Source organism: Filicampus tigris, chromosome 7, assembly GCF_054856515.1.
Source record: "Filicampus tigris isolate MCC_2025a chromosome 7, RoL_Ftig_1.0, whole genome shotgun sequence".
Lineage (NCBI taxonomy): Eukaryota > Metazoa > Chordata > Actinopteri > Syngnathiformes > Syngnathidae > Filicampus > Filicampus tigris.
Window position 1 is genome coordinate 19955102 of NC_141223.1, and position 15446 is coordinate 19970547.

At 42.2% G+C, this 15446-nt stretch overlaps 1 protein-coding gene across 1 annotated transcript in view; it reads right to left on the reverse strand.

Annotated features, from left to right (window-relative positions):
* Positions 1-13378, reverse strand: part of schip1 (schwannomin interacting protein 1) — a 298684-nt gene extending 285306 nt beyond the window's left edge. The window contains exons 1-4 of the mRNA XM_086036087.1: positions 13230-13378; positions 13041-13131; positions 2850-2917; positions 2144-2230 (exon numbers count right to left, since the gene is read on the reverse strand). Of these exons, the coding sequence (XP_085892213.1) occupies positions 2144-2230; positions 2850-2917; positions 13041-13131; positions 13230-13252 (269 nt within the window). The 5' untranslated portion in view covers positions 13253-13378. The remainder of the gene's footprint in view (positions 1-2143; positions 2231-2849; positions 2918-13040; positions 13132-13229) is intronic.
* Positions 13379-15446: the final 2068 nt, after the last annotated feature.

Genomic DNA, 15446 nt, shown 5'->3' on the forward strand with positions numbered 1-15446 from the left:
CAGTCCATGTACAGTATAAAAAACTAGGCTTTACATGATCAGGATTTTGGAGCCGATCACCGATAAGCAAGTTTAAAATAATAATAATAATAATAATAATAACAACAATAACCAATCACCGATCCGATTCAAAAGCTGGACCAATCTCTCAAATCTATTCAAAAACGTATTTACTGTGTAGTCGACCCCTGCTATTCGCGGGGGATTGGGAATGGCCTGACCCACGAATAGCCAAAATTCACATGTAATTGATGCCCACTAAAATGCATTGGGAAAATAATAACAACTAAAACCTAAAACATATGTACCGATCGGAGGTGCAAAGTCTAATAAATAATGTATTATTAATTCTAAACATTTTTATGCAAAAATGCAATTACAATATTTACAAACATCTATGAATTATCGATACCGCTTATCTTCACAAGGGCCGCGGGGCGTGCTGGAGCCTATCCCAGTTGTCTTCGGGCAGTAGGCAGGAGACACCCTGAATTGGTTGCCAGCCAATCGCAAGGCACACAGAGACAAACATCCGCGCTCACAATCACACCTAGGGCAATTTAGAGAGTCCAACCAACTTACCATGCATGTTTTTGGAATGTGGGAGGAAAGCGGAGTACCCGGACAAAACCCACGCAGGCACGGGGAGAACATGCAAACTCCACACAGGGAGGCCGGAGTCGGGATCGAATCCATGACCTCTGAACTGTGAGGCGGACATGCTATCCAGTCAGTGCCGCCTCAGTTCCGTAGTGTTTATCAAAAATGATTCAGGTTTTATTCCTAAAACGTATATCCAATACTGTACCATTGTAAGCCACTGTAGCATTATGCAGTTAACACTGTGCTTAAATGCGGGGAAAATAAAACAACTGCACTTAAAAAAATGACGATTAAATTGTAATTGTAATTGAAAAGAAAAGTTTTTGTTTTTTTTTAAAGTGCAGAAATACAATTTTAAAAACAATCAGATTTCAAAGATTAAATGTAATTATATTATTGAACTTAAAAGTTAAATAAAAATGAATTGTACTTGGGCAGTAATTCTTTCATGTACCACTAGAAGGAGACCATCTAGCACTAGTGGTCCTCGTTCCACATTTAGACAATCGCTGCTTTAAAATATGCTTCCTGGAAGATTTTTTTTTATTATCGTTTTAATTCAAAAACTCTTCTGATCACTCAAGTGAATAAAACATAAATCTTAATGCCACGATTTGGGTATAAGCAAGAGGTGGTTATTGATCAAAGTGCACAATTTGACGCTGAATTGGGTTTGCTCGGCCTTAGAGGAAGTCCGCTGTTTAGTTTCTGTGCTGTTTGCCCATGTTCGTAATGCATTTTATGTTGTAAAACACACTTAAAACATGAGAAGCACTCGCGTATGTACTGGAGGTATTTTTGGTGTGTTCAAATGAATGATGTCACAGCGCACTTCACCGTTTCTCTTCCTTGCGTGTCGATTTCTTCTTTTTTTATTAACTTTATCTATTTTCCGCCTGTAGAATGTGTTCAGCCTGTCCAGACCTCTCCCCACTCATCAGGCCCCACACATCAGTGAGAGTTCCTCTCACTCTCCACTTTTCTTTCATCCTCCGAGTGGCCCCAACACCGAGGTCCACTGTGGGGTGTCGCATCAATTACCCGATGGAGAAACACATTCACCTCTGCTGGAGCAGAGAGACAGCTGAGGCAAAATGGAACAAATTGAATCAAGAAGAAGAAATCCAAGCTCCCCAATCCAATACCTTTGCCCTTTTTCTTCCCTCCAACCGCATTTTCGCCACTTTTTCTCTTGCGTCCATTCCCTCTTGAGCCACTGCTTTCCCTGGAAGTCGGTCTCGGGCCTCTGCGTCGCAATCATATTAACTCTACACAGAAACAATGGCTTTCCCTTTCTAATCTCCACTTTCATGGAAGGAAAAGCCGGAGGCGAGAGCCGTTTTACCCCGTTCCACCTTGGAAAGCGGCGACATGGCAGCGTGTCCCCGACTCTCAACGAGAGGGAGGCTTGACTAAATCCGCACAACAGCTGGGAGGCAATGAGCGCACCGGTCATGTACAAGGTGAAAGTGACCAAATGAGGAAATAACGAGAAGAACAGGCTTTTGGAAAGTCGAGAAATCACGGAGGTGGGACTCACACAATAGCCTTGATTTCCAGGTGTGGCTGCTGTTGCCCGTGGCGATGAAGTCTGTTATCTGCCTCCACCTCACTCCTCTGAGGGTGGCTGAGCAAGGATTGAAAAGACACGGGTAATGTTGCAGTAAGGATCATTTCAAAATTTCAAAATGTATCGTTTTCGATAGATGTAAAATGATGTATATTGATGTTTATTTGTTGTTTCCTAATTATTGTGAGAAATCATTAACATAACACATCAAATGTGTCTTCACATCAAAGAATATTATTAATTGCTTTGGCTTTTGATCCGACGTGAGAGTGGCAGTTTTATGCTGTTTTTATACACATTAAATGTAGTTTCGGATATTTTTTGAAAGCATTTATTTTATTTAATCAATTAAGATGTTTTTTCAATTTTTGTTTTGCTTTTTGCTAACTATAATCACCTTGAGTCGATTATAGGGTTATGATTTCAAAGAAGGGGTTCAACACGGATTGGGGTTTACAATTAGGGGTTTAAGACAGGCTTAATTAAATTGGGGGTTGAGGCTGTTTTGGGGCTTCAAATTATGGTTGGGGTTTCAAATTAGGATTTCAAAATTTCAAAGCATTCGTCTAATCTGGTCGATTATCATCCTGGCATGGGATGTGTTTACCGTAACCTTCAAGGTATGGTGTGGCTACTTTATGAATTTGCGTCAATAAGGTTGTATGTGCAGTCTTACCTCTCCACCTTGGGAGCCGTTTGCCCCCCACTGTGATTGCAGTAGCGATGATACCGCTTCACATCCTCCTGCACAGAGTAAGAAAAGATATGTGTGTGTATATATATATATAAATAAATATAAATAAATAAATAAATAAATAAATAAATATATACATATATATATATATATATATATATATATATATATATATATATATATATATATATATATATATATATATATATATGCATATGTTAAAAACAACTGCATACATGACAAAGTAGGCAGGAGTTGGCTTTCAATGAAGGAGTTTGGTGCTGATCCAAATGAGGATTTTCAGCCCTGGCAGAGGTTAGTGCTCTAATGAGAGCCATTCTGGTTTACAATGTCTCTCTCTAAGCTGTTTATTGGTCGCAGGACAGCATTTCTCGATCTGTTCACATGAATGTAAATAACACAGACTGCAGTTAAAGGCTGATTATGCATAAAAGTGTGTGTGTGTGTGCCGAACGGCCAAAAAGAGGCTGCGGTCCAAGAGGTGATGTTGCTACTGAGCTAATTGGGAATATGCAGATAGCCATATTTCTCACTTGCTTCTTTCTCAACCATTTTGATGCCCGCCTTCAAGATGTACACAATACGCTCAAAAGTACTGGGACACATGGCTATTACATATGACAGGATGTGGAAGACAATATGGCGTTTCCATAAGAGTGTGTCTATGGAAATGTGTGTCCATTCATTCTGAAGAACTTTTGCTATGCTGGTAAACATTGATATTAGTATGGTACAGTGGTGCCTTGAGGTACGAGTTTAATTCATTCTGTGACCATGCATGCAAATAAAAACACTCTTATAACACAAATCATCTCCATCCATCCATTATCTATACCGCTTATCCTCACAAGGGTCGCGGGCGTGCTGGAGCCTATCCCAGCTGTCTTCGGGCAGTAGGCGTGGGACACCCTGAATTGGTTGCCAGCCAATCGCAGGGCACACAGAGACAAACATCCGCACTCACAATCAGACCTAGGGGCAATTTAGAGTGTCCAATTAACCTACCAAGCATGTTTTTGGAATGTGGGACCAAACCGGAGGACCTGGAGAAAACCCACGCAGGCACGGGGAGAACATGCAAACTCCACAAAGTGAGGCCGGGGCCGGGATCGAACCCACGACCTCTGAACTGTGAGGTGGATATGCTAACCAGTCGACGACCGTGCCGCCACAAATCATCTCTCCCATCAAATGAATGGAAATGCCATCAATCCGTTTCTACCAGAGCTCAAAATTCTAACAAGTTTGGCATAAGCAAGTCACGAATCAGCTTACAACAATAACGCTAACAAATCTGTGGCTTTATCATTTCAACTGTTCATGTTTCATGAAACAATGATATGTGAACAAGTGGACTGCACTTCTGAAGCACTGAATTTATACACATATTATATAATAAATAAGTAAAATATACATACCTGTATATTGTTTTTGCAAAATTGCAGCATTTGTAATTTGAAAATTGCATTTTACTACATTGCGATGTCGATTTGAATTTGATACATTTTTCAGCCGAAGGTCCTACCTTCCCCTGCCCAAAAGAAAAAAAAAAAGGTAATGTGTTTTACATAAGGAAAATTGCAGTATATAATGTATAAAAAGTTAGTGTAATAAAATTATAAAAATGTCAATACATTTAAATTAATCATGAGGCACAAACTTATTTTGTCCATCATGATTAATTCATTGTGTCTGCTTCAGATGTGTGGGATTCGGCCACCGTGCGGCAGTACTGTACAATACAGCAGTACAGACAAACAACGAAGAGTTATACTCAGCTCCTCTGACTCAGTAATCAGCAATATTAGTCATTTATTGCAGCAATACGTACTTACTTATCCATTCATCAAAGCACCATAATGCAGCCACGTGGATGCTATTTGTTAGCCCGCCAGTGATGTTTCCAATTGCGTGTTAACTTTAAGCTAGCAGACTTTGAAGCAAAGTTATATTGTTGTTTTAAATACACAACATATAATTGTCTTTGTTTTACATTGGTTTGAGACTATGCTTTAACAGGGAGTGGGATTTAACAGTTTGAAGCCTTTTTTTTTAAAGATTTGTTCACTATCCCAAACTGCTGCTTGTTGTTAGGTGAGCTGGAGTCAGCTGGGAAAGGCTCCAGATCATCTACGACCCGAATGAGTATAAGCGCTGCAGAAATACTGCGCCGAATATTGTAACCAGTAAGTTTATATTATGGAACTGGACATCTGCAGTGGGAATGACCGCAACTGTTCAAAACAACAACAAAAAGAAAGTCAATTAAAAAAAAAAAAACATTTAAATCAAAGCTACATCAAAGCTACATTAACAAAAAAACTAACTGCTCTCTCAAGCCAGATGTTCAATTAAACATCGGCGTCCATGATAAATTGCCTAAAGTTGGCTTTTCTTTTCATCTGAATATAGATTTATCTCATCCAACATCATCCATTACGAATTCAGCGCGCCACTACTACATCTTCATGACAAGATAATGGAATTTTTAATTCGGATGGCAATATTTCAAAAGTGAACTATCACATATTAAAAGTAACATCGGAGGCCAAGTCGCCCGTTTTATTTTGCAGATGCCTTCATTATTGTCCTGCGGCACCTGCATGTTTACAACCGGCCATAAATTGCGGGTCACCGCAGACGATGAAAAACACTTCAAAGTTGGACGTGAGCAAAAAGGAGCAAGGTGACTACGGCTGATGACAAGAGGACGGCAAAAGTTCAAATGGATAGCATGACTGCATGAAACTTCGATATGAACGCCACATTTCCCTGCTGGGCGCGTGGGTCACAACAACACCATCGCATTATTTTCAAATTCTAAATAAAAAGGCAATCGATACGCTCCGCGGCACGGATTGTAATTTGCTGATGAAAAATTAGGGGACGCATTCCTAAAATCATTTGCAGGAGTGCTTGTATTATTCACATTCATGACTGCAAATACATGCGCATATTCTTCCACAACCATGCCATCTTAATGGTGACACACACAGGCAGGTCAGCATGTACACACACGCACACACAATATTCAACACACATCGATCTCCCTAGATTGGACTGGCAGCGTGAAACATCTGCATCTGTCTAATGTTTGGTGAGCTGCAGCTGGACACACAAGGAAGTGACTGATGAAGAGGAGCCACTCCAGTCAAGATGCATATCAAGTCTGAATTAACGTAAATCAATGTCAGTTAAAAGGAACATATTACAAAAAAATCGACTTTTTAATTGCTCGAAAAAGAAAAAAAGTTGGGTCACTGGAGTGCCCGCCCAGCCGTCAAGTGTGGAATTAACCCCGTAAATCTTTTATCTGCCTATTTCATTTCTATTTGTGTTTGGTGATGTACCCCCACCACAAGTTCACATGTTTTATGTTCTTTGTAGGCACTAACCTTTTTTCACACTGATCTCTGCTTCGGAAAATCAAAGCAAGCAGTCGGTCACAGCGCACACTGGCCGGCAAGATGAGATGACAAGAGCCAGCCCGCCAAGTGACGAAGACGAGATTGGCAAACACCTGCTGCCAGCCCACTTACGCAATGACCAGTGAGATACCAACCATTGTTATGCATACACTTGCTGGCAGTGGTGGTTTCTGATATGTACAATATGTGGGGGTTAAGATCACGGGATGTCGAGTATATGCTGTCGGCATGTGAAGCCCTTTGAGACTTTCCTGTGATTAAGGGCAATATAAATTCATTTGACTTGACTTGACTTGAATATGTGTGGCCACACAGCAGGGGTGGCACAGGATGCCCCGCCCGCCCCAAAAAAGTAGAAATGTTTTTTTATTGGCATCATGAATATAAATCATCAGCATTTGTATGGAAAACGTGCACCCCCTTGTGGAGACATTAAATTATGTTAATTGTTTAAAGATCTTTGTATTTGAGGGAGGAGCTAAGTTTAGCTCGTGGTAGGTGGAGCTTGACAGAGTGTCATGGCCGCATACCATCACTGTCCTGTGAAAAACACTAATGTGAATTCTTTTCAATTTTCCTATTCTTACGTGAATGGTGCTTCCGCGTTACAGACATCATTAACGTGATTTTTTCAAAATCCCAAATTGGACATACAGTAAGTGTTTTTCACAGGACAGCAACAATATACTGTATGTTCTTGCTATTCCCAGTGGTTAACCCGTTAAGGACGGGAGCGCATAACCGCGTTTCTACCACTAGAGCCGGGAGCGCTGTTGCATCTTTCTACTTTTCAAACCGGGAGAGCGTATACATCTGTTTCTTTTTTTTAATCCAATTCTCGGTCTCCTAGCCAATTTAATGCATCAGAATAAACACGTGACGTGTCACGATACCGCGGAAGATGTCCCGGAATTTTTTCGAGCCATAGGCTAATGGCGGACGCCGTCGATTACGGGGGCTCTGAAATAAGTAAGCGCCGTGATATAGACGACACACTTGTGGACTTTGAACCAGTCGAACGGGATACGTGGTTAAGATATATGTTTGTAGACAATGATGATATCGACGTCTTTGTCACAGAATAGAGGATGGTTATTAAAACCTGATTTTTTTTTACATTAAAAATAGTGCTTCTCTTGCACTGACACGTTATTTTTACATCTTCGATTGAAACGGTAAATAATAATAAACTCTGGCCTCTGTGAAAGCCACATATACAAGCTTTCAAATTCTTGGGAATTATGTTTCTATCTGCTACAGGGGCTGAGATACCAATTGTTTTGTAAGTGTTGAATTTCTGGGAGAACCTCAGTTAAGCGGGTGATTCTATCGTCGCCCTTAGGTTTTGGGGAAATGTTGAGCCAGGCGCTTTAGACCTTAATGGGTTAATTAAAAACACAAGCTAACCAGTGAAAGAGGTCTTGTAATTACTTTTTCAGGTCAACTGAATTAAAATGCAAGTTATTTTATATATTTTACTTGTACACAAGGGACTCTATTTTTATGACCGACACAAATTCGGTGAGGTGTTTGGAGTATCTCTGCGCAGAGGCGAATTAGACTCGATGTTGGTAATTTTGCAGACAAGCATATACCAACGAATCTGCGAGAGGGAGTGCTGCACCGCTGTGGGAGTAGTCAAAGCTGAATTCTATTATGGCCAATCAAAACGATTCCTTTCGACATGGGAGAAGCATACAGTATTTGAGTCTTGTGCTGATACAAAAATCAGAATATGCTGACACTTGTGCGGTCTACGAAAATAGGGCCCTCCGTCTTAAATTATAATATTAATGGCCTAAGCCAAATTGGACATTGCTGCTAAATAAACCAATTTTCTGACCTGTTACTTACTTTGGATGCTAGAATATTGCTGATATTTTCCAAATGACATTCAGTAAATGTACAAGTCGATACACTATCTAGACATTTAATAAAAGTTACATTTCAACTCACAGTTGAGCTGAACTAGTAGTTCTTCACAACTTGTACGAATGAAAGTAAATTGAATTCAAGTTTATTATTGTGGTTGTGGTATTCAGAATATTAGAAATATCAGTGTGATGCAGCGCAAGTGGTCCTTGAAAGGCAGTTATGCAAACAAATACAAATATTTAAAAAGGGGATTGGGGGGCACATATCTAATCTAAGGTCTAGAAAAAAAAAAGAAAGACATCGGCGAGGCAAGGGGAGCGAGAACATGAACACACTGTGTATCAAAATGCAAAATGGAGCACTTGAGACTATTCCCTCTGCTACACTTTACCGGTAGAGAGAGGCTCTGGCTAACATACGGCGAGGCAGAGGTGGGAAATGAAAGTGCGCTCGCGCACACAAGTTTGCTCGCTTCCAACACGGTGAGGGTTGTTTCTTGAGTGATCAAAGCGCAAGATCACTCAGTGAGACAACACGCTCTCTCTGCAAGGCATGATAATGGCAGGGAAATGACAAAAAACACGGCAACAGTCAATGGCTGCTACACGCAGCCAAACTAATGAAATCTAATATGAGTTCAAATATTCTGTCTTTACAGAAAGACTAATGCTCAGGTTCGGTTGAAACTGTCTCATCCCTTTTATCTTGCTAAATAAGATCCCCAGAATATTAGGGACAGCTCTCGGTATACGATGTAGTGTAGCTTGACACCAATTTAAGCTACAACCAGATGAATCGAGGTGAAAATAACACTGAAAGTGAGCACAACCTTTGTAAAAGAATGTTTTGGCACAGTTATTTTGGTTCCTCACCAATCAGCAGCCACTCCCTTTCCCAGGCATACGGTACCTTTAGGAGGTAGAGAACTTAAAGCGGAAGCCAACCCAAACATATGTTTTTAAGAATATGTTCTATGCAGGCCCACTAGTTGAAACACAGCATTCTGATCAATATAATGTTTGTGGAATATGACTTAAGCAACAAAATCACCCAACTTTTAGCCATCTCTGGGGGAGGCCATTTTGTCAATTCTATCGACTGAAAATGACATCACACACCCTCAGGGCTCAGATTATGAGCAATCATAGCTCATCTTCAGAAAACAGGTGAGGCGTGATTGGTCGTTATCTGAGCACTGAGGGTCCATGATGTCATTTTCAGTCGACAAAATGGCCGTCCCCTGGGATGGCTAAAAACGGGTGGATTTTGCTGCTTAACTCATATTTCATATGAATCATATTGCCTTGTTTTAACTAGTGGGCCTGCATATATATTCTTGAAAAAAACATGTTTGGGTTGACTCACCCTTTAAGCATGATACATCTGTAATGATACCAAGCCCAAAGTGAAGCATTTTTTGCACGTAAAGGCCAGATTATCGGACATCTCTGAAAGATTAGCCCTGTGGTATAAGATGTGATAAAAGTAATTTGCCTGATCCAAAACGGAACGATAGCAATCAGGAAGCAGGGTTTTTCCTGCTTTCAAAATTGCGAGGAGGCCGCCTCCAGCCAGAGCGATTGATGTTGCTCAACACAGCACGACTAATGTCTGCGGCAGCAATGTGTTTTGGCTGCAGTTGCAGTGTTCGCCACTATGGAGGCGCTATATGGAGGCGCTCTATGGAGGCGCTACATCGGGCCTGGCCAGGGGCCGGGTTGGGGCAGCATGGTCCGTGGCGGCGGCGACTCTGGGCATGGGCCGGGCCCTTCCCACGGATCTCCACAGCTGCGGTGGCCACTGGGGCACCGGTGGTAGCAGTCGCCCTTCACGGTGTCTGGGATCCCGCCCGGGCTGGCCCGGCTGGCTCATTCGGCCGACACCTAGCCATAGAACTGATGCGATGCGGCTCATGACCCCAAGTCAGAATCGGCGAAGTACGTCTAATGCCAACATTTAGCCAACGAGTTCAACACACAAATGCCCATATCCAGCTAATATTTATATCATAACTAACACAGCTGCAGTATATACATATATTCACTATATGTACAGTATGTATGTACTATACATACTGTACATATACACAAAACAGCCTATGGTTACATAGACTGCTTAGATCAGATTTTCCTTTCCTTCCTTGCCCTTGTGTTTGTCATGCATATATTTTCTTTCTAAAGAAAGACAAGGTTAGCCCACCAATTGGTGTTCAGAAGCATGCTTTCTGTAACAGCTACATTAGTGTATTGTCTTGAACTTCTCAAAAATAAAGCTCTTGAGAAAAATAACAGAGCTGGGCAACGCCTAACTGCGACCGAGTTCCCATCTGCATATTTAAAAGACCCACGTGGTCCCAGTCGATCCGAGTCAACCAAACGGCGTCGAGAACGGACTTAACCTGTACCAAGTCATGCAGGTGCCGCTCCTGACATGCGACCGAGTAAGGAAAAAATGAAAAATAATGACTTTGTTACCAGACTAACAACATGCACACCATGGCAAGCAAATGTCCTGACTGAACATCTTGTACGTCAAAATACCAAGTTGACACGATGGGGGAGGCGATTTGCATTTGTCGGTGCAGACATCATTATCAGTGTTTGTTAGGCTTGGCAGGTTGGTCACCTGATTTTGCAATGTTCATTAGGCTTTCGTGAATTATTAGTTAGGATTACACAAAACGTTTTGATTGATACTATCACAGAAACATTCATTTAACATATTGTGGATGACATGGCAGGAAACAGCTGGAAGTATGATGCAAAACACAAAAAAAACACAATAAGTCTCCTTATGACATATTATACATATAATATTGCTGCCGGCGTGGACATATCACGCACTTGAGCAAAATGATATCGCCCGTCGTAAACGTCCTCATACTTCGATCACGGCATCTGTGATTCCAGGTTGAGCTGCGAGCAGATGTTCTGATTAAGAGTGTTGCATGCTGGGACGCTCGGATCGGGAGCGACCTCATGCTGGAAGTGATGGATGACTTCATCATTCCGGCTACAAGTGCTGCGTCAACAATGCCACCTGCACTGTGTATTTCATGCCTAACCCCATTAAGGGAAGAAAAAAAGAAGTGGCACCCCCTCCCTGTGGCGTGCTGCTTAAATAAGCTCGGTGTAAAATGGTTAACAGCACCAGCCCGTTGGCCGTAAAAACTGTGCTGTCCCATTGATTATGGGGTAATAGCTGGACAGATGAACGTGTCTCTCAGCGGTGGGGTGGGGCGGGGACGAAGGAGGGTGGTGGGTGCACGCCTGAGTGATGAACCTGAATCACTCCCACAGACACCAGTAAGTGGCGCGGCCTCTATATCCAATAAACTGCATTTCTATATCCTCACTCATATTTCACACGCCGATTACTGCTTAGAGTAGTTTCTCCGGGGGGGCCAGCAAGTGTCCTCCACGGAGGTGAACTCCTGAGGAGATAAGCTGCGTCAATTTTGGGAAATGTCATTTTTGGGGATAATGAATCTCTACTGTCAGGTGGAGTAGTGGAAATGGATTGGAGCAGATCCCGAAGAGAGAAAAAAAATTGAGCGAGTTTAAGCAGTGCTGTCCGGTTATGCGCGAGTATGTCTGCCCGTGCATGTGTGTGTATGTTGCACCACTGTAATATATTGGCGTGCGAGTTGGAAAAGCTGTGATGGAACAGCGTTCACACTGCTCGCAAAGCTCAATGTGCTCAGCGGCCAATAATGCGCAACGCTACATCATGGGCATCAAATATTCAGCAGCTCATTGCTAGCAGGTGAACTTGTGCACCTCAACGCTTGCAGGAAGCATACGATTCGGCTAAAACAATACATTGTAAACCCTCATAAAAGTCCGTTTTTCAGAAAACAACAAAACCTGAACCAAATACTGACTGTATTATATGTATATTCATAATTTCATATCAGGGTTAGAATTGAATGATCTAAGCACATCGCAAATTTTAGCAGAGGATTCCAGAATCCTGAGGAGAAGTTTAAGAGGAAAAAAAAAAAAAAGTTAAAATGTGACATAGACCATTATTTTAGAGTTACGGTATATGATATAAATCAGTGACATATATGCCATCCTTAATTACAACAGAATTTCTAGAAAAGGAGAGCAGTTGGGAGTTCATTTCTGTACCCCAAATTGTGACATATTGGGCACCAATGCAAATGTTTCACTGTTTCCTAGGGCCAGATTTCGTTCTCTGGCTGAAAAAGTGTCTGGAATACAAAAACAATGGTTTTGGAACTTTAAGAACAGTGTAGTATACCCAACAATATATAAATTATCAGGTGCCTTGAAATGAAGATTGCTCCCCTAGATCCAATGATGCACTTCAAGAACAGCGTAGTATCCGCTGTAATATTCGCTGTTTAAAAAAACGCGCACACACACACACACAATCTGGCTGAAGGAATACCTTAAAGGGATTAAAGATGTTGCCATGGCAAAAAAAAAAAAAAAAGTAAAAAGGTGTCTGCAAGCCTATACAGATAAAACCAAATTGAATCCATCCATTTGAACAACAGGGAGGCGGAAACCTCCGCAATTAAAGTTGCATGTGGGCTTTGAGAGAGCCGGATAATGTTGTGCAAATGGCTCCACTCCACTTCTTCTATCGCTGCTGTTTTTTATTCTAATCAATGAGCCTCCATGTCGTCTGATCAACTTCCTGCTCCCATTAAAAGCCCAGAAAGTGGATTACATCATTGCTCGTGCCACTCACAGAGCTGGAGAGAGAGAGTGTGAGGAGGAAGAGGAGGAGATCCACCCACACAAACATTTTTCTATTGCATGAATCCAACCCACGCTAAGACTGCTGCTCCAATAGAAAGGGGAAAAATATGTCTCACCTGGTTGTTGATGCGCAGGGCAAGGTGTCTCCTCTCCCGCGCCACGCTACTGCTGCCGCGCATCCTCGCCTCCTCTCCCGGATGCATGCCTCTGCAAGGACAGCGCTCAAGTTACCGCTTTCTGCACGAGATGCGTAATCGCCTCCAAGCAGAGCACAGCGCAATAGTAAGCGGCGGAGTGACACCAACCTGTGTGTGGAGTTCCTCAGCATGACGCTGTCTCTCTGCCGCTTTCTCTCGCTGTAGCGGTTCCCCTTCTTTCTGCAGCCACTCACGGATCAAGTGGACACTTTGAGAGGGGAGCAGCCGGAGAGATGACCTGACTTGGTTTGGACGAGGGTGGGTGGGTATGTTAGAGGGGGGTGTCCTCGCAGCCAATGGGATGCTGACTGTGTGCGCGCGTTTTTATACAGCGTGGTACTGCATGCATTAGTGTGCACACTGAAAATGCATGCTTTGGAAATGCACCAAAAAATGTCAGATGAACGTGCACGCAGAAATCCCTATATGACAAAGACATAATTTGTCAGTCATATCAACAACACATTTAACCGAAAACTCAGTAAAATGAATTAAATTAAAAAAAGCATAGATCCATGAATTTCAATACATTTGAATTTTGTCGAAAACTTAATTTCAGCATTTCAATTCGAAAAAGGAAACTCATCATGCAGATTCATTCAACACGGAGGAAACACATTTCAGAAGGCCACTTCCTACTTCATTTCTATAGCTCATAAAATATATGAGCTGCTTTTTGGCTTGAATTTTTAAAATTTACTTTTGTATGATATTCAACTTTGTTGAGATGCAAGTATATTTGGCTTATTTCTTATTATGTTATGTTTTCGGTACCAGCGGTCTATGCCACGGTAGGGAGGCAAGCGTGGTAATATCGCTCGCTTTGTCAGTTCTGTTGTCTAAAACGGTGACCGATCGCCACCAAAACGCAAATGCACATTACTACTCGTGTCCACTTCAACCTGTGAAAGTACAACAGCGTTCTGCACAATAGTTTGGATTTATTGATATAAAATGTGATCTCATCGTGATCACCTCCACAAAATCAAAAATACCGAGACGATTGCTCCTCCACTTTCACAAGCTGAATCGGCCATGTGCATGAATGTGCACACGAACCCCGACTAGCTATATTTCGGACATTTAGCGACGCTAAACTCGATTCAACTCAGGAGGGAGACGGTGGCTTGCAGAAGCAGCAGGCAGAATGGAGCTTTACGCCCCCCTCTCCCCTCCCCGGCTGAAGGTATGATAATGGGACGGCTAATAGCAACAACTATCTTCAGGTCGTTAAAACAAAAGGTGTTAGCACAACATTAGCTCCTTACTCTGCGGCCAGCCTGCGTTGATCTTCATGTCGCGGGGTTGCCTCGTGGGGTTTCCTCCCAAGCAGTCGTCAAGACACCGCTTTCAGCCGCCAGAGAGTGAGTTAATTAAGCCCTCATGGAACATGCGTCAATGTTCAGCGAACAAAAAGTTCCAGCGTGGCTGACTCCACAACCGAGTGTGGCCACATTGGAACGTACCTTTTCGACTTTACGTTTCAAGTTGGACGGCGTGTTTGTCAGTCGAAAAACTGGGGCCATTCCTCATCCAAATAAATGTGCACGTCTCATTTCCACTGCAGTCTCTGTAAGTATCCTGACTGGCGTTTAATACCTCGCCCGTCCCAACCGTCATCAGCAAAGAAGCAGGGTTTTTTCTTTTTTTTAAGCAAAGAAGCGGTGTGCGCTGGTCCCAGCCTAAAGGCACACGAAGAGCACAGGGCACAGCGCAGCCACACATGTCGTTTTAAGCCACAAAACAACAAATTGTCTCTAAAGTGAGGGCTTTATAACCATATTTGGGGTTGTAGCTCTGTGTAGCTCTGCTCACAAAAGGTTAATCCTTTTGATATGTTGAAGTGGGCATTAGTAGAGATGCCCGCATGAATGTTGGTGCCAATTGATCGCCGTTTTTGGACGTTATAAGCAATAAAAGCACAATGATTTCCAATGCAGGGTTTGTAATCGGTCCCTCCAGTGACTCCGGCCAAACAGGGATAGAACGCTAGGGGGCACGGCCATTCTCCTCATAAACAAGGGGCATTATTCATGCAGTCACTCCTAATTTCTCCCAAACGTATTGATAAAATAGAAAATGACAACTCTTTTCATTTCCTGATCAAAAAATATATAAAATGAACTTGTTAGTGAAAACATGGCCATCCCGGCCCCCGCCGTCCCTTTAATGGTGTGTTATGCATGTATATCAATTTTTTTTTTAAAAAAAGAAGAAAAAGATTTTTTGGGGAAAAAAACTAAACTAAACAAGGGTTAATCCTTTAGTCCAAGAGTATTGAATAGCCAGGCCACCTATTTTTGGCCCCCGAACTGTAACGATCTT